Source organism: Haliotis rubra, unplaced genomic scaffold (genome assembly GCF_003918875.1).
Source record: "Haliotis rubra isolate DU_JTF1 unplaced genomic scaffold, ASM391887v1 Scf660, whole genome shotgun sequence".
Lineage (NCBI taxonomy): Eukaryota > Metazoa > Mollusca > Gastropoda > Lepetellida > Haliotidae > Haliotis > Haliotis rubra.
Genome location: NW_025767369.1, coordinates 592,352 through 612,702, shown reverse-complemented (window position 1 = coordinate 612,702; position 20,351 = coordinate 592,352). Strand labels below are relative to the sequence as shown.

The following is a 20,351-nucleotide window of genomic DNA, read 5'->3' as shown; positions in this document are numbered from 1 at the left end:
CCTGTTGCCCAGCCGACGTCTAATACAATCGCTGCTTCTGCATCATCCTCAACGTCTGTTGCCAAAATCGACGTCTCCGTCACAATTAGCAGCTTCAGTATCCCCTCAACGCCTTTTGTGCAGTCGACTTTTGCTACAATCACTCTTCGACATTATCTTCAGGTGTCACACAATCTTCAATACCTGTTGTCCAGTCGGCGTCTTCTACAACCGCTGCTTCAACATCATCGTCAGCTGTAACACAATCTTCAACACCTGTTGTCCAGTCGACGTCTGCCACAATCGCTGCTTCAACATCATCTTCAGGACCTGTTGCCCAAACGACATCTGCCACAATCACTGCTTCAGTATCATCCTCAACGCCTGTTGCCCAGCCGACGTCTGCTACAATCACTGCTTCAGCATCATCTTCAAAGTTTGTTTCCCAATCGTCTTCTCCCACAACGGCTTTTTCCCAATCATCATCCTCAACGCCTGTTGCTCCAGACGACATCTGCTACAATCACTCAGCGTTCAACATCATCATCAGCCGTCACACTGCATCAATCTTCAACGTCATGTTCGTCCAGGTGACGTCATGGCGCAAATTATCCCCTCAGCTTCAATCACTCTTCAGCTTCAGCATCATCGTCAACCATGACACAATCTTCAACACCTGTTCTCCAATCCACGTCAGCTACAATCACTCCTACAACATCATCGTCAGCTGTCACACAATCTTCAATACCTGTTGTCCAGTCGGCGTCTTCTACAACCGCTGCTTCAACATCATCGTCAGCTGTAACACAATCTTCAACACCTGTTGTCCAGTCGACGTCTGCCACAATCGCTGCTTCAACATCATCTTCAGGACCTGTTGCCCAAACGACATCTGCCACAATCACTGCTTCAGTATCATCCTCAACGCCTGTTGCCCAGCCGACGTCTGCTACAATCACTGCTTCAGCATCATCTTCAAAGTTTGTTTCCCAATCGTCTTCTCCCACAACGGCTTCTTCCCCATCATCCTCAACGCCTGTTGCTCAGACGACATCTGCTACAATCACTCCTTCAACGTCCTCATCAGCCGTCACACAATCTTCAACGCCTGTCGTCCAGGTGACGTCTGCTTCAATCACTGCTTCAGCATCATCGTCAACCATGACACAATCTTCAACACCTGTTCTCCAATCCACGTCAGCTACAATCACTCCTACAACATCATCGTCAGCTGTGACACAATCTTCAACATCTGTTGTCCAGTCGGCGTCTTCTACAACCGCTTCTTCAACATCATCGTCAGCTGTGACACAATCTTCAACACCTGTTGTCCAGTCGATGTCTGCCGCCATCGCTGCTTCAGCATCATCGTCAACTGTAACACAATCTACAACGCCTGTTGCCCAGCCGACGTCTGCTACAATCGCTGCTTCTGCATCATCCTCAACGTCTGTTGCCAAATTGACGTCTGTCACAATTGCTGCTTCAGTATCCCCCTCAACGCCTTTTGTGCAGTCGACTTTTGCTACAATCACTCCTTCGACATTATCTTCAGGTGTCACACAATCTTCAATACCTGTTGTCCAGTCGGCGTCTTCTACAACCGCTGCTTCAACATCATCGTCAGCTGTAACACAATCTTCAACACCTGTTGTCCAGTCGACGTCTGCCACAATCGCTGCTTCAACATCATCTTCAGGACCTGTTGCCCAAACGACATCTGCCACAATCACTGCTTCAGTATCATCCTCAACGCACGCCCAGCTGCTTCAGCATTCTTCAAAGTTTGTTTCCCAATCGACGTTTGCTACAATCACTCCTGTTGCGACGACATCATCTACAATCACTCTTCACATATCAGCCTTCAATACCTGTTCCCAGTCGGCGTCTTCTGCAATCACTGCTTCAACATCATCGTCAACTGTGACACAATCTTCAACACCTGTTGTCCAGTCGACGTCTGCTACAATCGCTGCTTCAACATCATCGTCAGCTGTGACACTTCAGTATCTTCAACATCTGTTGTCCAGTCGGCGTTTTCTACAATCACTGCTTCAACATCATCGTCAGCTGTGACACAATCTTCAACACCTGTTGTCCAGTCGATGTCTGCTGCCATCGCTGCTTCAGCATCATCGTCAACTGTAACACACCTACAACGCCTTTTGCCCAGCCGACGCCTGCTACAATCGCTTCGCTTCTGCATCATCCTCAACGTCTGTTGCCAAATTGACGTCTGTCACAATTGCTGCTTCAGTATCCCCCTCAACGCCTTTTGTGCAGTCGACTTTTGCTACAATCACTCCTTCGACATTATCTTCAGGTGTCACACAATCTTCAATACCTGTTGTCCAGTCGGCGTCTTCTACAACCGCTGCTTCAACATCATCGTCAGCTGTAACACAATCTTCAACACCTGTTGTCCAGTCGACGTCTGCCACAATCGCTGCTTCAACATCATCTTCAGGACCTGTTGCCCAAACGACATCTGCCACAATCACTGCTTCAGTATCATCCTCAACGCCTGTTGCCCAGCCGACGTCTGCTACAATCACTGCTTCAGCATCATCTTCAAAGTTTGTTTCCCAATCGTCTTCTCCCACAACGGCTTCTTCCCCATCATCCTCAACGCCTGTTGCTCAGACGACATCTGCTACAATCACTCCTTCAACGTCCTCATCAGCCGTCACACAATCTTCAACGCCTGTCGTCCAGGTGACGTCTGCTTCAATCACTGCTTCAGCATCATCGTCAACCATGACACAATCTTCAACACCTGTTCTCCAATCCACGTCAGCTACAATCACTCCTACAACATCATCGTCAGCTGTGACACAATCTTCAATATCTGTTGTCCAGTCGGCGTCTTCTACAACCGCTGCTTCAACATCATCGTCAGCTGTGACACAATCTTCAACACCTGTTGTCCAGTCGACGTCTGCCACAATCGCTGCTTCAACATCATCTTCAGGACCTGTTGCCCAAACGACATCTGCCACAATCACTGCTTCAGTATCATCCTCAACGCCTGTTGCCCAGCCGACGTCTGCTACAATCACTGCTTCAGCATCATCTTCAAAGTTTGTTTCCCAATCGTCTTCTCCCACAACGGCTTCTTCCCCATCATCCTCAACGCCTGTTGCTCAGACGACATCTGCTACAATCACTCCTTCAACGTCCTCATCAGCCGTCACACAATCTTCAACGCCTGTCGTCCAGGTGACGTCTGCTTCAATCACTGCTTCAGCATCATCGTCAACCATGACACAATCTTCAACACCTGTTCTCCAATCCACGTCAGCTACAATCACTCCTACAACATCATCGTCAGCTGTGACACAATCTTCAACATCTGTTGTCCAGTCGGCGTCTTCTACAACCGCTGCTTCAACATCATCGTCAGCTGTGACACAATCTTCAACACCTGTTGTCCAGTCGATGTCTGCCGCCATCGCTGCTTCAGCATCATCGTCAACTGTAACACAATCTACAACGCCTGTTGCCCAGCCGACGTCTAATACAATCGCTACTTCTGCATCATCCTCAACGTCTGTTGCCAAATTGACGTCTGTCACAATTGCTGCTTCAGTATCCCCCTCAACGCCTTTTGTGCAGTCGACTTTTGCTACAATCACTCCTTCGACATTATCTTCAGGTGTCACACAATCTTCAATACCTGTTGTCCAGTCGGCGTCTTCCTACAACCGCTGCTTCAACATCATCGTCAGCTGTAACACAATCTTCAACACCTGTTGTCCAGTCGACGTCTGCCACAATCGCTGCTTCAACATCATCTTCAGGACCTGTTGCCCAAACGACATCTGACACAATCACTGCTTCAGTATCCCCCTCAACGCCTTTTGTGCAGTCGACTTTTGCTACAATCACTCCTTCGACATTATCTTCAGGTGTCACACAATCTTCAATACCTGTTGTCCAGTCGGCGTCTTCTACAACCGCTGCTTCAACATCATCGTCAGCTGTAACACAATCTTCAACACCTGTTGTCCAGTCGACGTCTGCCACAATCGCTGCTTCAACATCATCTTCAGGACCTGTTGCCCAAACGACATCTGCCACAATCACTGCTTCAGTATCATCCTCAACGCCTGTTGCCCAGCCGACGTCTGCTACAATCACTGCTTCAGCATCATCTTCAAAGTTTGTTTCCCAATCGTCTTCTCCCACAACGGCTTCTTCCCCATCATCCTCAACGCCTGTTGCTCAGACGACATCTGCTACAATCACTCCTTCAACGTCCTCATCAGCCGTCACACAATCTTCAACGCCTGTCGTCCAGGTGACGTCTGCTTCAATCACTGCTTCAGCATCATCGTCAACCATGACACAATCTTCAACACCTGTTCTCCAATCCACGTCAGCTACAATCACTCCTACAACATCATCGTCAGCTGTGACACAATCTTCAACATCTGTTGTCCAGATCGTCTTCTCCTACAACGGCTTCTTCCCCATCATCCTCAACGCCTGCTGCTCAGACGACATCTGCTACAATCACTCCTTCAACATCCTCATCAGCCGTCACACAATCTTCAACGCCTGTCGTCCAGGTGACGTCTGCTTCAATCACTGCTTCAGCATCATCGTCAACCATGACACAATCTTCAACACCTGTTCTCCAATCCACGTCTGTGACAATCACTCCTACAACATCATCGTCAGCTGTGACACAATCTTCAACATCTGTTGTCCAGTCGGCGTCTTCTACAACCGCTGCTTCAACATCATCGTCAGCTGTGACACAATCTTCAACACCTGTTGTCCAGTCGATGTCTGCCGCCATCGCTGCTTCAGCATCATCGTCAACTGTAACACAATCTACAACGCCTGTTGCCCAGCCGACGTCTAATACAATCGCTGCTTCTGCATCATCCTCAACGTCTGTTGCCAAATTGACGTCTGTCACAATTGCTGCTTCAGTATCCCCCTCAACGCCTTTTGTGCAGTCGACTTTTGCTACAATCACTCCTTCGACATTATCTTCAGGTGTCACACAATCTTCAATACCTGTTGTCCAGTCGGCGTCTTCTACAACCGCTGCTTCAACATCATCGTCAGCTGTAACACAATCTTCAACACCTGTTGTCCAGTCGACGTCTGCCACAATCGCTGCTTCAACATCATCTTCAGGACCTGTTGCCCAAACGACATCTGCCACAATCACTGCTTCAGTATCATCCTCAACGCCTGTTGCCCAGCCGACGTCTGCTACAATCACTGCTTCAGCATCATCTTCAAAGTTTGTTTCCCAATCGTCTTCTCCCACAACGGCTTCTTCCCCATCATCCTCAACGCCTGTTGCTCAGACGACATCTGCTACAATCACTCCTTCAACGTCCTCATCAGCCGTCACACAATCTTCAACGCCTGTCGTCCAGGTGACGTCTGCTTCAATCACTGCTTCAGCATCATCGTCAACCATGACACAATCTTCAACACCTGTTCTCCAATCCACGTCAGCTACAATCACTTCTTCAACATCATCGTCAGCTGTGACACAATCTTCAATACCTGTTGTCCAGTCGGCGTCTTCTACAACCGCTGCTTCAACATCATCGTCAGCTGTGACACAATCTTCAACACCTGTTGTCCAGTCGACGTCTGCCACAATCGCTGCTTCAACATCATCTTCAGGACCTGTTGCCCAAACGACATCTGCCACAATCACTGCTTCAGTATCATCCTCAACGCCTGTTGCCCAGCCGACGTCTGCTACAATCACTGCTTCAGCATCATCTTCAAAGTTTGTTTCCCAATCGTCTTCTCCCACAACGGCTTCTTCCCCATCATCCTCAACGCCTGTTGCTCAGACGACATCTGCTACAATCACTCCTTCAACGTCCTCATCAGCCGTCACACAATCTTCAACGCCTGTCGTCCAGGTGACGTCTGCTTCAATCACTGCTTCAGCATCATCGTCAACCATGACACAATCTTCAACACCTGTTCTCCAATCCACGTCAGCTACAATCACTCCTACAACATCATCGTCAGCTGTGACACAATCTTCAACATCTGTTGTCCAGTCGGCGTCTTCTACAACCGCTGCTTCAACATCATCGTCAGCTGTGACACAATCTTCAACACCTGTTGTCCAGTCGATGTCTGCCGCCATCGCTGCTTCAGCATCATCGTCAACTGTAACACAATCTACAACGCCTGTTGCCCAGCCGACGTCTGCTACAATCGCTACTTCTGCATCATCCTCAACGTCTGTTGCCAAATCGACGTCTGTCACAATTGCTGCTTCAGTATCCCCCTCAACGCCTTTTGTGCAGTCGACTTTTGCTACAATCACTCCTTCGACATTATCTTCAGGTGTCACACAATCTTCAATACCTGTTGTCCAGTCGGCGTCTTCTACAACCGCTGCTTCAACATCATCGTCAGCTGTAACACAATCTTCAACACCTGTTGTCCAGTCGACGTCTGCCACAATCGCTGCTTCAACATCATCTTCAGGACCTGTTGCCCAAACGACATCTGCCACAATCACTGCTTCAGTATCATCCTCAACGCCTGTTGCCCAGCCGACGTCTGCTACAATCACTGCTTCAGCATCATCTTCAAAGTTTGTTTCCCAATCGTCTTCTCCCACAACGGCTTCTTCCCCATCATCCTCAACGCCTGTTGCTCAGACGACATCTGCTACAATCACTCCTTCAACATCCTCATCAGCCGTCACACAATCTTCAACGCCTGTCGTCCAGGTGACGTCTGCTTCAATCACTGCTTCAGCATCATCGTCAACCATGACACAATCTTCAACACCTGTTCTCCAATCCACGTCAGCTACAATCACTCCTTCAACATCATCGTCAGCTGTGACACAATCTTCAACACCTGTTGTCCAGTCGGCGTCTTCTACAACCGCTGCTTCAACATCATCGTCAGCTGTGACACAATCTTCAACACCTGTTGTCCAGTCGACGTCTGCCACAATCGCTGCTTCAACATCATCTTCAGGACCTGTTGCCCAAACGACATCTGCCACAATCACTGCTTCAGTATCATCCTCAACGCCTGTTGCCCAGCCGACGTCTGCTACAATCACTGCTTCAGCATCATCTTCAAAGTTTGTTTCCCAATCGTTTTCTCCCACAACGGCTTCTTCCCCATCATCCTCAACGCCTGTTGCTCAGACGACATCTGCTACAATCACTCCTTCAACGTCCTCATCAGCCGTCACACAATCTTCAACGCCTGTCGTCCAGGTGACGTCTGCTTCAATCACTGCTTCAGCATCATCGTCAACCATGACACAATCTTCAACACCTGTTCTCCAATCCACGTCAGCTACAATCACTCCTACAACATCATCGTCAGCTGTGACACAATCTTCAACATCTGTTGTCCAGTCGGCGTCTTCTACAACCGCTGCTTCAACATCATCGTCAGCTGTGACACAATCTTCAACACCTGTTGTCCAGTCGATGTCTGCCGCCATCGCTGCTTCAGCATCATCGTCAACTGTAACACAATCTACAACGCCTGTTGCCCAGCCGACGTCTAATACAATCGCTACTTCTGCATCATCCTCAACGTCTGTTGCCAAATTGACGTCTGTCACAATTGCTGCTTCAGTATCCCCCTCAACGCCTTTTGTGCAGTCGACTTTTGCTACAATCACTCCTTCGACATTATCTTCAGGTGTCACACAATCTTCAATACCTGTTGTCCAGTCGGCGTCTTCTACAACCGCTGCTTCAACATCATCGTCAGCTGTAACACAATCTTCAACACCTGTTGTCCAGTCGACGTCTGCCACAATCGCTGCTTCAACATCATCTTCAGGACCTGTTGCCCAAACGACATCTGCCACAATCACTGCTTCAGTATCATCCTCAACGCCTGTTGCCCAGCCGACGTCTGCTACAATCACTGCTTCAGCATCATCTTCAAAGTTTGTTTCCCAATCGTCTTCTCCCACAACGGCTTCTTCCCCATCATCCTCAACGCCTGTTGCTCAGACGACATCTGCTACAATCACTCCTTCAACGTCCTCATCAGCCGTCACACAATCTTCAACGCCTGTCGTCCAGGTGACGTCTGCTTCAATCACTGCTTCAGCATCATCGTCAACCATGACACAATCTTCAACACCTGTTCTCCAATCCACGTCAGCTACAATCACTCCTACAACATCATCGTCAGCTGTGACACAATCTTCAACATCTGTTGTCCAGTCGGCGTCTTCTACAACCGCTGCTTCAACATCATCGTCAGCTGTGACACAATCTTCAACACCTGTTGTCCAGTCGATGTCTGCCGCCATCGCTGCTTCAGCATCATCGTCAACTGTAACACAATCTACAACGCCTGTTGCCCAGCCGACGTCTGCTACAATCGCTACTTCTGCATCATCCTCAACGTCTGTTGCCAAATCGACGTCTGTCACAATTGCTGCTTCAGTATCCCCCTCAACGCCTTTTGTGCAGTCGACTTTTGCTACAATCACTCCTTCGACATTATCTTCAGGTGTCACACAATCTTCAATACCTGTTGTCCAGTCGGCGTCTTCTACAACCGCTGCTTCAACATCATCGTCAGCTGTAACACAATCTTCAACACCTGTTGTCCAGTCGACGTCTGCCACAATCGCTGCTTCAACATCATCTTCAGGACCTGTTGCCCAAACGACATCTGCCACAATCACTGCTTCAGTATCATCCTCAACGCCTGTTGCCCAGCCGACGTCTGCTACAATCACTGCTTCAGCATCATCTTCAAAGTTTGTTTCCCAATCGTCTTCTCCCACAACGGCTTCTTCCCCATCATCCTCAACGCCTGTTGCTCAGACGACATCTGCTACAATCACTCCTTCAACGTCCTCATCAGCCGTCACACAATCTTCAACGCCTGTCGTCCAGGTGACGTCTGCTTCAATCACTGCTTCAGCATCATCGTCAACCATGACACAATCTTCAACACCTGTTCTCCAATCCACGTCAGCTACAATCACTCCTACAACATCATCGTCAGCTGTGACACAATCTTCAACATCTGTTGTCCAGTCGGCGTCTTCTACAACCGCTGCTTCAACATCATCGTCAGCTGTGACACAATCTTCAACACCTGTTGTCCAGTCGATGTCTGCCGCCATCGCTGCTTCAGCATCATCGTCAACTGTAACACAATCTACAACGCCTGTTGCCCAGCCGACGTCTGCTACAATCGCTACTTCTGCATCATCCTCAACGTCTGTTGCCAAATTGACGTCTGTCACAATTGCTGCTTCAGTATCCCCCTCAACGCCTTTTGTGCAGTCGACTTTTGCTACAATCACTCCTTCGACATTATCTTCAGGTGTCACACAATCTTCAATACCTGTTGTCCAGTCGGCGTCTTCTACAACCGCTGCTTCAACATCATCGTCAGCTGTGACACAATCTTCAACACCTGTTGTCCAGTCGACGTCTGCCACAATCGCTGCTTCAACATCATCTTCAGGACCTGTTGCCCAAACGACATCTGCCACAATCACTGCTTCAGTATCATCCTCAACGCCTGTTGCCCAGCCGACGTCTGCTACAATCACTGCTTCAGCATCATCTTCAAAGTTTGTTTCCCAATCGTCTTCTCCCACAACGGCTTCTTCCCCATCATCCTCAACGCCTGTTGCTCAGACGACATCTGCTACAATCACTCCTTCAACGTCCTCATCAGCCGTCACACAATCTTCAACGCCTGTCGTCCAGGTGACGTCTGCTTCAATCACTGCTTCAGCATCATCGTCAACCATGACACAATCTTCAACACCTGTTCTCCAATCCACGTCAGCTACAATCACTCCTACAACATCATCGTCAGCTGTGACACAATCTTCAACATCTGTTGTCCAGTCGGCGTCTTCTACAACCGCTTCTTCAACATCATCGTCAGCTGTGACACAATCTTCAACACCTGTTGTCCAGTCGATGTCTGCCGCCATCGCCTGTTTCCCAGCATCATCGTCAACTGTAACACATCCTACAACGCCTGTTGCCAGCAGACGTCTGACAATCACTGCTTCAGCATCATCTTCAAAGCTTGTTTCCCAATCTTCTGCATCATCCTCAACGTCTGTTGCAATCACTCCTTCAAATCGACGTCTGTCACAATTTCAACGCCTGCTTCCAGTATCCCCTCAACGCCTTTTCGTCAACCATGCAGTCGACTTTCTCCTCCACAATCACTCCTTCGACATTATCTTCAGGTGTCACACAATCTTTCAATACCTGTTGTCCAGTCGGCGTCTTCTACAACCGCTGCTTCAACATCATCGTCAGCTGTGACACAATCTTCAACACCTGTTGTCCAGTCGACGTCTGCCACAATCGCTGCTTCAACATCATCTTCAGGACCTGTTGCCCAAACGACATCTGCCACAATCACTGCTTCAGTATCATCCTCAACGCCTGTTGCCCAGCCGACGTCTGCTACAATCACTGCTTCAGCATCATCTTCAAAGTTTGTTTCCCAATCGTCTTCTCCACAACGGCTTCTTCCCCATCATCCTCAACGCCTGTTGCTCAGACGACATCTGCTACAATCACTCCTTCAACGTCCTCATCAGCCGTCACACAATCTTCAACGCCTGTCGTCCAGGTGACGTCTGCTTCAATCACTGCTTCAGCATCATCGTCAACCATGACACAATCTTCAACACCTGTTCTCCAATCCACGTCAGCTACAATCACTCCTACAACATCATCGTCAGCTGTGACACAATCTTCAACATCTGTTGTCCAGTCGGCGTCTTCTACAACCGCTGCTTCAACATCATCGTCAGCTGTGACACAATCTTCAACACCTGTTGTCCAGTCGATGTCTGCCGCCATCGCTGCTTCAGCATCATCGTCAACTGTAACACAATCTACAACGCCTGTTGCCCAGCCGACGTCTGCTACAATCGCTACTTCTGCATCATCCTCAACGTCTGTTGCCGAATCGACGTCTGTCACAATTGCTGCTTCAGTATCCCCCTCAACGCCTTTTGTGCAGTCGACTTTTGCTACAATCACTCCTTCGACATTATCTTCAGGTGTCACACAATCTTCAACACCTGTTGTCCAGTCGATGTCTGCTGCCATCGCTGCTTCAGCATCATCGTCAGCTGTAACACAATCTTCAACACCTGTTGCCCAGCCGACGCCTAATACAATCGCTGCTTCAACATCATCCTCAACGTCTGTTGCCAAATTGACGTCTGTCACAATTGCTGCTTCAGTATCCCCCTCAACGCCTTTTGTGCAGTCGACTTTTGCTACAATCACTCCTTCGACATTATCTTCAGGTGTCACACAATCTTCAATACCTGTTGTCCAGTCGGCGTCTTCTACAACCGCTGCTTCAACATCATCGTCAGCTGTAACACAATCTTCAACACCTGTTGTCCAGTCGACGTCTGCCACAATCGCTGCTTCAACATCATCTTCAGGACCTGTTGCCCAAACGACATCTGCCACAATCACTGCTTCAGTATCATCCTCAACGCCTGTTGCCCAGCCGACGTCTGCTACAATCACTGCTTCAGCATCATCTTCAAAGTTTGTTTCCCAATCGTCTTCTCCCACAACGGCTTCTTCCCCATCATCCTCAACGCCTGTTGCTCAGACGACATCTGCTACAATCACTCCTTCAACGTCCTCATCAGCCGTCACACAATCTTCAACGCCTGTCGTCCAGGTGACGTCTGCTTCAATCACTGCTTCAGCATCATCGTCAACCATGACACAATCTTCAACACCTGTTCTCCAATCCACGTCAGCTACAATCACTCCTACAACATCATCGTCAGCTGTGACACAATCTTCAACATCTGTTGTCCAGTCGGCGTCTTCTACAACCGCTGCTTCAACATCATCGTCAGCTGTGACACAATCTTCAACACCTGTTGTCCAGTCGATGTCTGCTGCCATCGCTGCTTCAGCATCATCGTCAACTGTAACACAATCTACAACGCCTGTTGCCCAGCCGACGACTGCTACAATCGCTACTTCTGCATCATCCTCAACGTCTGTTGCCAAATCGACGTCTGTCACAATTGCTGCTTCAGTATCCCCCTCAACGCCTTTTGTGCAGTCGACTTTTGCTACAATCACTCCTTCGACATTATCTTCAGGTGTCACACAATCTTCAATACCTGTTGTCCAGTCGGCGTCTTCTACAACCGCTGCTTCAACATCATCGTCAGCTGTAACACAATCTTCAACACCTGTTGTCCAGTCGACGTCTGCCACAATCGCTGCTTCAACATCATCTTCAGGACCTGTTGCCCAAACGACATCTGCCACAATCACTGCTTCAGTATCATCCTCAACGCCTGTTGCCCAGCCGACGTCTGCTACAATCACTGCTTCAGCATCATCTTCAAAGTTTGTTTCCCAATCGTCTTCTCCCACAACGGCTTCTTCCCCATCATCCTCAACGCCTGTTGCTCAGACGACATCTGCTACAATCACTCCTTCAACGTCCTCATCAGCCGTCACACAATCTTCAACGCCTGTCGTCCAGGTGACGTCTGCTTCAATCACTGCTTCAGCATCATCGTCAACCATGACACAATCTTCAACACCTGTTCTCCAATCCACGTCTTCAACATCTGTTGTCCAGTCGGCGTCTTCTACAACCTCTTCAACATCATCGTCAGCTGTGACACAATCTTCAACACCTGTTGTCCAGTCGATGTCTGCTGCCATCGCTGCTTCAGCATCATCGTCAACTGTAACACAATCTACAACGCCTGTTGCCCAGCCGACGACTGCTACAATCGCTACTTCTGCATCATCCTCAACGTCTGTTGCCGAATCGACGTCTGTCACAATTGCTCCTTCAGTATCCCCCTCAACGCCTTTTGTGCAGTCGACTTTTGCTACAATCACTCCTTCGACATTATCTTCAGGTGTCACACAATCTTCAACACCTGTTGTCCAGTCGATGTCTGCTGCCATCGCTGCTTCAGCATCATCGTCAACTGTAACACAATCTACAACGCCTTTTGCCCAGCCGACGTCTGCTACAATCGCTACTTCTGCATCATCCTCAACGTCTGTTGCCGAATCGACGTCTGTCACAATTGCTGCTTCAGTATCCCCCTCAACGCCTTTTGTGCAGTCGACTTTTGCTACAATCACTCCTTCGACATTATCTTCAGGTGTCACACAATCTTCAATACCTGTTGTCCAGTCGGCGTCTTCTACAACCGCTGCTTCAACATCATCGTCAGCTGTGACACAATCTTCAACACCTGTTGTCCAGTCGACGTCTGCCACAATCGCTGCTTCAACATCATCTTCAGGACCTGTTGCCCAAACGACATCTGCCACAATCACTGCTTCAGTATCATCCTCAACGCCTGTTGCCCAGCCGACGTCTGCTACAATCACTGCTTCAGCATCATCTTCAAAGTTTGTTTCCCAATCGTCTTCTCCCACAACGGCTTCTTCCCCATCATCCTCAACGCCTGTTGCTCAGACGACATCTGCTACAATCACTCCTTCAACGTCCTCATCAGCCGTCACACAATCTTCAACGCCTGTCGTCCAGGTGACGTCTGCTTCAATCACTGCTTCAGCATCATCGTCAACCATGACACAATCTTCAACACCTGTTCTCCAATCCACGTCAGCTACAATCACTCCTACAACATCATCGTCAGCTGTCACACAATCTTCAATACCTGTTGTCCAGTCGGCGTCTTCTACAACCGCTGCTTCAACATCATCGTCAGCTGTGACACAATCTTCAACACCTGTTGTCCAGTCGACGTCTGCCACAATCGCTGCTTCAACATCAGCTTCAGGACCTGTTTCCCAAACGACATCTGCCACAATCACTGCTTCAGTATCATCCTCAACGCCTGTTGCCCAGCCGACGTCTGCTACAATCACTGCTTCAGCATCATCTTCAAAGTTTGTTTCCCAATCGTCTTCTCCAACAACGGCTTCTTCCCCATCATCCTCAACGCCTGTTGCTCAGACGACATCTGCTACAATCACTGCTTCAACATCCTCATCAGCCGTCACACAATCTTCAACGCCTGTCGTCCAGGTGACGTCTGCTTCAATCACTGCTTCAGCATCATCGTCAACCATGACACAATCTTCAATCACCTGTTCTCCAATCCACGTCAGCTACAATCACTTCTACAACATCATCGTCAGCTGTCACACAATCTTCAATACCTGTTGTCCAGTCGGCGTCTTCTACAACCGCTGCTTCAACATCATCGTCAGCTGTAACACAATCTTCAACACCTGTTGTCCAGTCGACGTCTGCCACAATCGCTGCTTCAACATCATCTTCAGGACCTGTTGCCCAAACGACATCTGCCACAATCACTGCTTCAGTATCATCCTCAACGCCTGTTGCCCAGCCGACGTCTGCTACAATCACTGCTTCAGCATCATCTTCAAAGTTTGTTTCCCAATCGTCTTCTCCCACAACGGCTTCTTCCCCATCATCCTCAACGCCTGTTGCTCAGACGACATCTGCTACAATCACTCCTTCAACGTCCTCATCAGCCGTCACACAATCTTCAACGCCTGTCGTCCAGGTGACGTCTGCTTCAATCACTGCTTCAGCATCATCGTCAACCATGACACAATCTTCAACACCTGTTCTCCAATCCACGTCAGCTACAATCACTCCTACAACATCATCGTCAGCTGTGACACAATCTTCAACATCTGTTGTCCAGTCGGCGTCTTCTACAACCGCTGCTTCAACATCATCGTCAGCTGTGACACAATCTTCAACACCTGTTGTCCAGTCGATGTCTGCCGCCATCGCTGCTTCAGCATCATCGTCAACTGTAACACAATCTACAACGCCTGTTGCCCAGCCGACGACTGCTACAATCGCTACTTCTGCATCATCCTCAACGTCTGTTGCCGAATCGACGTCTGTCACAATTGCTGCTTCAGTATCCCCCTCAACGCCTTTTGTGCAGTCGACTTTTGCTACAATCACTCCTTCGACATTATCTTCAGGTGTCACACAATCTTCAACACCTGTTGTCCAGTCGATGTCTGCTGCCATCGCTGCTTCAGCATCATCGTCAGCTGTAACACAATCTTCAACGCCTGTTGCCCAGCCGACGTCTGCTACAATCGCTGCTTCTGCATCATCCTCAACGTCTGTTGCCAAATTGACGTCTGTCACAATTGCTGCTTCAGTATCCCCCTCAACGCCTTTTGTGCAGTCGACTTTTGCTACAATCACTCCTTCGACATTATCTTCAGGTGTCACACAATCTTCAATACCTGTTGTCCAGTCGGCGTCTTCTACAACCGCTGCTTCAACATCATCGTCAGCTGTAACACAATCTTCAACACCTGTTGTCCAGTCGACGTCTGCCACAATCGCTGCTTCAACATCATCTTCAGGACCTGTTGCCCAAACGACATCTGCCACAATCACTGCTTCAGTATCATCCTCAACGCCTGTTGCCCAGCCGACGTCTGCTACAATCACTGCTTCAGCATCATCTTCAAAGTTTGTTTCCCAATCGTCTTCTCCCACAACGGCTTCTTCCCCATCATCCTCAACGCCTGTTGCTCAGACGACATCTGCTACAATCACTCCTTCAACGTCCTCATCAGCCGTCACACAATCTTCAACGCCTGTCGTCCAGGTGACGTCTGCTTCAATCACTGCTTCAGCATCATCGTCAACCATGACACAATCTTCAACACCTGTTCTCCAATCCACGTCAGCTACAATCACTCCTACAACATCATCGTCAGCTGTGACACAATCTTCAACATCTGTTGTCCAGTCGGCGTCTTCTACAACCGCTGCTTCAACATCATCGTCAGCTGTGACACAATCTTCAACACCTGTTGTCCAGTCGACGTCTGCCACAATCGCTGCTTCAACATCAGCTTCAGACATTATCTTCACCTGTTTGCTTCCCAAACGACATCTGCCACAATCACCTGTTGCTTAAACGCTTCAGTATCATCCTCAACGCCTGTTGCCCAGCCGACGTCTGCTACAATCACTGCTTCAGCATCATCTTCAAAGTTTGTTTCCCAATCGTCTTCTCCCACAACGGCTTCTTCCCCATCATCCTCAACGCCTGTTGCTCAGACGACATCTGCTACAATCACTCCTTCAACGTCCTCATCAGCCGTCACACAATCTTCAACGCCTGTCGTCCAGGTGACGTCTGCTTCAATCACTGCTTCAGCATCATCGTCAACCATGACACAATCTTCAACACCTGTTCTCCAATCCACGTCAGCTACAATCACTCCTACAACATCATCGTCAGCTGTGACACAATCTTCAACATCTGTTGTCCAGTCGGCGTCTTCTACAACCGCTGCTTCAACATCATCGTCAGCTGTGACACAATCTTCAACACCTGTTGTCCAGTCGATGTCTGCCGCCATCGCTGCTTCAGCATCATCGTCAACTGTAACACAATCTGCTTCAACGCCTGTTGCCCAGCCGACGTCTAATACAATCGCTACTTCTGCATCATCCTCAACGTCTGTTGCCAAATTGACGTCTGTCACAATTGCTGCTTCAGTATCCCCCTCAACGCCTTTTGTGCAGTCGACTTTTGCTACAATCACTCCTTCGACATTATCTTCAGGTGTCACACAATCTTCAATACCTGTTGTCCAGTCGGCGTCTTCTACAACCGCTGCTTCAACATCATCGTCAGCTGTAACACAATCTTCAACACCTGTTGTCCAGTCGACGTCTGCCACAATCGCTGCTTCAACATCATCTTCAGGACCTGTTGCCCAAACGACATCTGCCACAATCACTGCTTCAGTATCATCCTCAACGCCTGTTGCCCAGCCGTCGACGTCTGCTACAATCACTGCTTCAGCATCATCGTCAGCTGTTTCCCAATCGTCTTCCCACAATTCTTCAACACCTGTTGCTCAGACGACATTGTCCAGTCGACGTCTGCCCTATCAGCCGTCACACAATCAACTCCCAGGTACGTCTGCTACAACATCATCGTCAGCTGTGACACAATCTTCAACATCTGTTGTCCAGTCGGCGTCTTCTACAACCGCTGCTTCAACATCATCGTCAGCTGTGACACAATCTTCAACACCTGTTGTCCAGTCGATGTCTGCTGCCATCGCTGCTTCAGCATCATCGTCAACTGTAACACAATCTACAACGCCTGTTGCCCAGCCGACGTCTGCCACAATCACTGCTTCAGTATCATCCTCAACGCCTGTTGCCCAGCCGACGTCTGCTATAATCACTGTTTCAGCATCATCTTCAAAGTTTGTTTCCCAATCGTCTTCTCCCACAACGGCTTCTTCCCCATCATCCTCAACGCCTGTTGCTCAGACGACATCTGCTACAATCACTCCTTCAACATCCTCATCAGCCGTCACACAATCTTCAACGCCTGTCGTCCAGGTGACGTCTGCTTCAATCACTGCTTCAGCATCATCGTCAACCATGACACAATCTTCAACACCTGTTCTCCAGTCGACGTCAGCTACAATCACTCCTACAACATCATCGTCAGCTGTGACACAATCTTCAACATCTGTTGTCCAGTCGGCGTCTTCTACAACCGCTGCTTCAACATCATCGTCAGCTGTGACACAATCTTCAACACCTGTTGTCCAGTCGATGTCTGCTGCCATCGCTGCTTCAGCATCATCGTCAACTGTAACACAATCTACAACGCCTGTTGCCCAGCCGACGTCTGCTACAATCGCTACTTCTGCATCATCCTCAACGTCTGTTGCCGAATCGACGTCTGTCACAATTGCTGCTTCAGTATCCCCCTCAACGCCTTTTGTGCAGTCGACTTTTGCTACAATCACTCCTTCGACATTATCTTCAGGTGTCACACAATCTTCAATACCTGTTGTCCAGTCGGCGTCTTCTACAACCGCTGCTTCAACATCATCGTCAGCTGTGACACAATCTTCAACACCTGTTGTCCAGTCGACGTCTGCCGCAATTGGTGCTTCAGGATCATCGTCAGCTGTAACACAATCTTCAACGCCTGTTGTCCAGTCGACGTCTGCTTCAATCACTGCTTCAACATCATCGTCATCCATGACACAATCTTCAATACCTGTTGTCCAGTCGGCGTCTGCTTCAATCACTCCTACAACGTCATCGTCAGGTGTCACACAATCTACAACAGCTGTTGTCCAGTTGACGTCTGTTACAGTCTCTACTTCTGCATCATCCTCAACGCCTGTTGGCCATTCGGCGTCTGCTACAACCACTGTTTCAACATCATTGTCAGCTACAATCGCTGCCTCAGCATCAGCATCGACGCCCGTTGCCCAGTCGACATCTGCCACAATCGCAGCTTCGACATCGTCGTCACTGCAATTATCGTCTGCTGTGACACAATCTGTATCATCTGCTGAACAGTCGACGTCTGTCTCAGGGCAAACATCGGTAATATCTTTTATAAAATCATCGTCGGTAGTGACACCTACGACATCATCTGTTGCCATGTCAATATCTGCGACAATTGCTGCTTCATCGTCTTCGTCATTGCAATCGTCGTTGGTCGTGACACAATCCACAACTCCAGTTATACAGTCAACATCGACTTCGACACAAGTTTCAGCAACGTCTCCAGTCATCATCGCCTGTTACCCAAACGACATCTGTCATAATCACTGCTTCAGAATCGTCGTCATTGCAATCGTCGTCGACTGTAACACAATTTGTCGCATCTGTTGCTCCGTCGACATCTGCCACAATAATCACTTCAGCATCGTCTTGTATGCAGTCATCGTTGGCAGTGACACCAACATCAACACCTGTTGTCCAGTCGACATCTGGCACAATCGTCGCATCAGCATCGTCTTCCATGCAATCATCGTCGTCAGTGATAACTGGGTGTTGAGCATCTATCCACCCCTGTACATCCTCTATTGTCGTCATCACTCCTGGCACAAGTCCAACCATTCGATAACACCATGTGAACAATCATTCTCCTCCTTATCGTCCCAAATACAAGCATATACCATCGGATATCACCGGTAAACGTCATCGGTGTCTTCTTGCCCAGATGTTCATCACTGTCGACGACATGATTTGGGTATGAGCATCCATTTCACTGTGGACGTAGGTGTCAAGGATGTAGTATCTCAAACTGTTTCGGAAAAAGGAATTGGGGCTTACTGTGTCCATCAGATGTGGTGACAGAACACTTGACTTCAGGTTTCCAGATTCTAAAATATCAAATCGACATTCACCTGACAAGAAAGCCATATGTTGTCATTACCATATATCCATATGAACCTGGAATGGCGCTCTATCATGTACAGGTGACAAAACACCAATATATGAATAGCACATTCGTCAGTATTTGACACATAACATATCACTTTAATACTAACAGTATTGTGTATATCAGAATGGTATTAGTTCAGTGACTCAATGGACTCCGAGCCAGTAGTCACATGTACATAATGGATATATCTTCAGACTGTGTGGGGTTCATGTCTGACCTTAAATGGCGTCAGAGTAGGGAGTCACTCAGCCTAACATTCCAAACAACATTAAACATTAGAGATGTTGTTATACATTTAATTCGACAAATATGAGGAAAATGATGTTTATAATATCCCCAGCTTGGATTATGGGATATTACACAAATTAATGGGATGTGAATACATACTTATTATGGACATAACAACGTGCAGCGTCTAACAGTCGACCACAAGATACCAGGAAGAAATGTGTCCCCTGGCACTTACTGGCCTGTTCGCTGGTTCGAACTTGTCTTGTAATACATGTGCCTTTCCTTGTATTATATTACGACATGTAAATATGTATATGTGTATATGAACCCTCACTTCTAAGCTGTACGTAACACTAATAAAATATATTACTATTATTTATTTTATTGTCACAACATTGAATTGTATAACGCAGTGTGTGTGAAGATTGGCAGTGATTCAGTGGTCAAGGACAATGAGTCAAGGATTGAGGTTTATGAGTACGCCCACTCACAGACTTAAGAGAATACTGATTTGATACACGTTGCCATGACGGCAAGATATTGCAAACACAACAATGTAGTTGATACTTGCTACATAATGACGCTGACACACAATAATACGACATGATACATTATGCTTGAGAATGGCCGTATATGTTCTACAGGGTGACGCCCTGCTACGTGCCACACAACGTAGACCTGATATATGTTGCTTGGATTGGCGCTGTTTCGTGCAAAATGAAAATGTCCTGATACTTACTTCACAATCTACCATGACATTGACAAATGCTTGATTCTGATTGGTTAATGGGGCTCCTTTATTCCTTGTGAAACCCATTTCAAATATGGTAGGACTATGCATTCTTAAGCGTTCGGTTCCAAATTACATTACGTGGTATCTACTCTT

The 20,351-nt window shown here is 48.2% G+C and overlaps 4 protein-coding genes across 4 annotated transcripts; all 4 read left to right on the top strand.

Moving 5' to 3' along the window:
• Window positions 1-853: 853 nt before the first annotated feature.
• Window positions 854-1,906, top strand: LOC124257451 (endochitinase A1-like; the record flags this gene model as incomplete). The annotated part of the gene is made up of 5 exons (XM_046691506.1): window positions 854-855; window positions 903-1,098; window positions 1,270-1,415; window positions 1,596-1,763; window positions 1,861-1,906. Coding segments are annotated over 5 exons (558 nt in total), but the record flags the coding sequence as incomplete, so codon positions are not given.
• A 1,256-nt stretch (window positions 1,907-3,162) lies between these two features.
• LOC124257450 (uncharacterized threonine-rich GPI-anchored glycoprotein PJ4664.02-like) lies at window positions 3,163-10,028 on the top strand (the record flags this gene model as incomplete). Its single annotated transcript, XM_046691505.1, has 13 exons — window positions 3,163-3,545; window positions 4,128-4,284; window positions 4,424-4,555; window positions 4,767-4,879; window positions 5,227-5,378; window positions 5,745-5,882; window positions 6,099-6,318; window positions 6,559-6,710; window positions 7,063-7,681; window positions 7,891-8,042; window positions 8,259-8,371; window positions 8,799-9,239; window positions 9,504-10,028. Coding segments are annotated over exons 1-13 (3,219 nt in total), but the record flags the coding sequence as incomplete, so codon positions are not given.
• Window positions 10,029-10,551: 523 nt separating this feature from the next.
• LOC124257449 (serine-rich adhesin for platelets-like) lies at window positions 10,552-14,830 on the top strand (the record flags this gene model as incomplete). Its single annotated transcript, XM_046691504.1, has 9 exons — window positions 10,552-12,103; window positions 12,248-12,612; window positions 12,664-12,776; window positions 12,884-13,032; window positions 13,322-13,527; window positions 13,610-13,634; window positions 13,826-14,184; window positions 14,360-14,469; window positions 14,758-14,830. Coding segments are annotated over exons 1-9 (2,874 nt in total), but the record flags the coding sequence as incomplete, so codon positions are not given.
• A 558-nt stretch (window positions 14,831-15,388) lies between these two features.
• On the top strand, window positions 15,389-19,840 carry LOC124257448 (endochitinase A1-like; the record flags this gene model as incomplete). The annotated part of the gene is made up of 5 exons (XM_046691503.1): window positions 15,389-15,621; window positions 15,941-16,151; window positions 17,014-17,221; window positions 17,276-17,749; window positions 18,639-19,840. Coding segments are annotated over 5 exons (1,332 nt in total), but the record flags the coding sequence as incomplete, so codon positions are not given.
• Window positions 19,841-20,351: the final 511 nt, after the last annotated feature.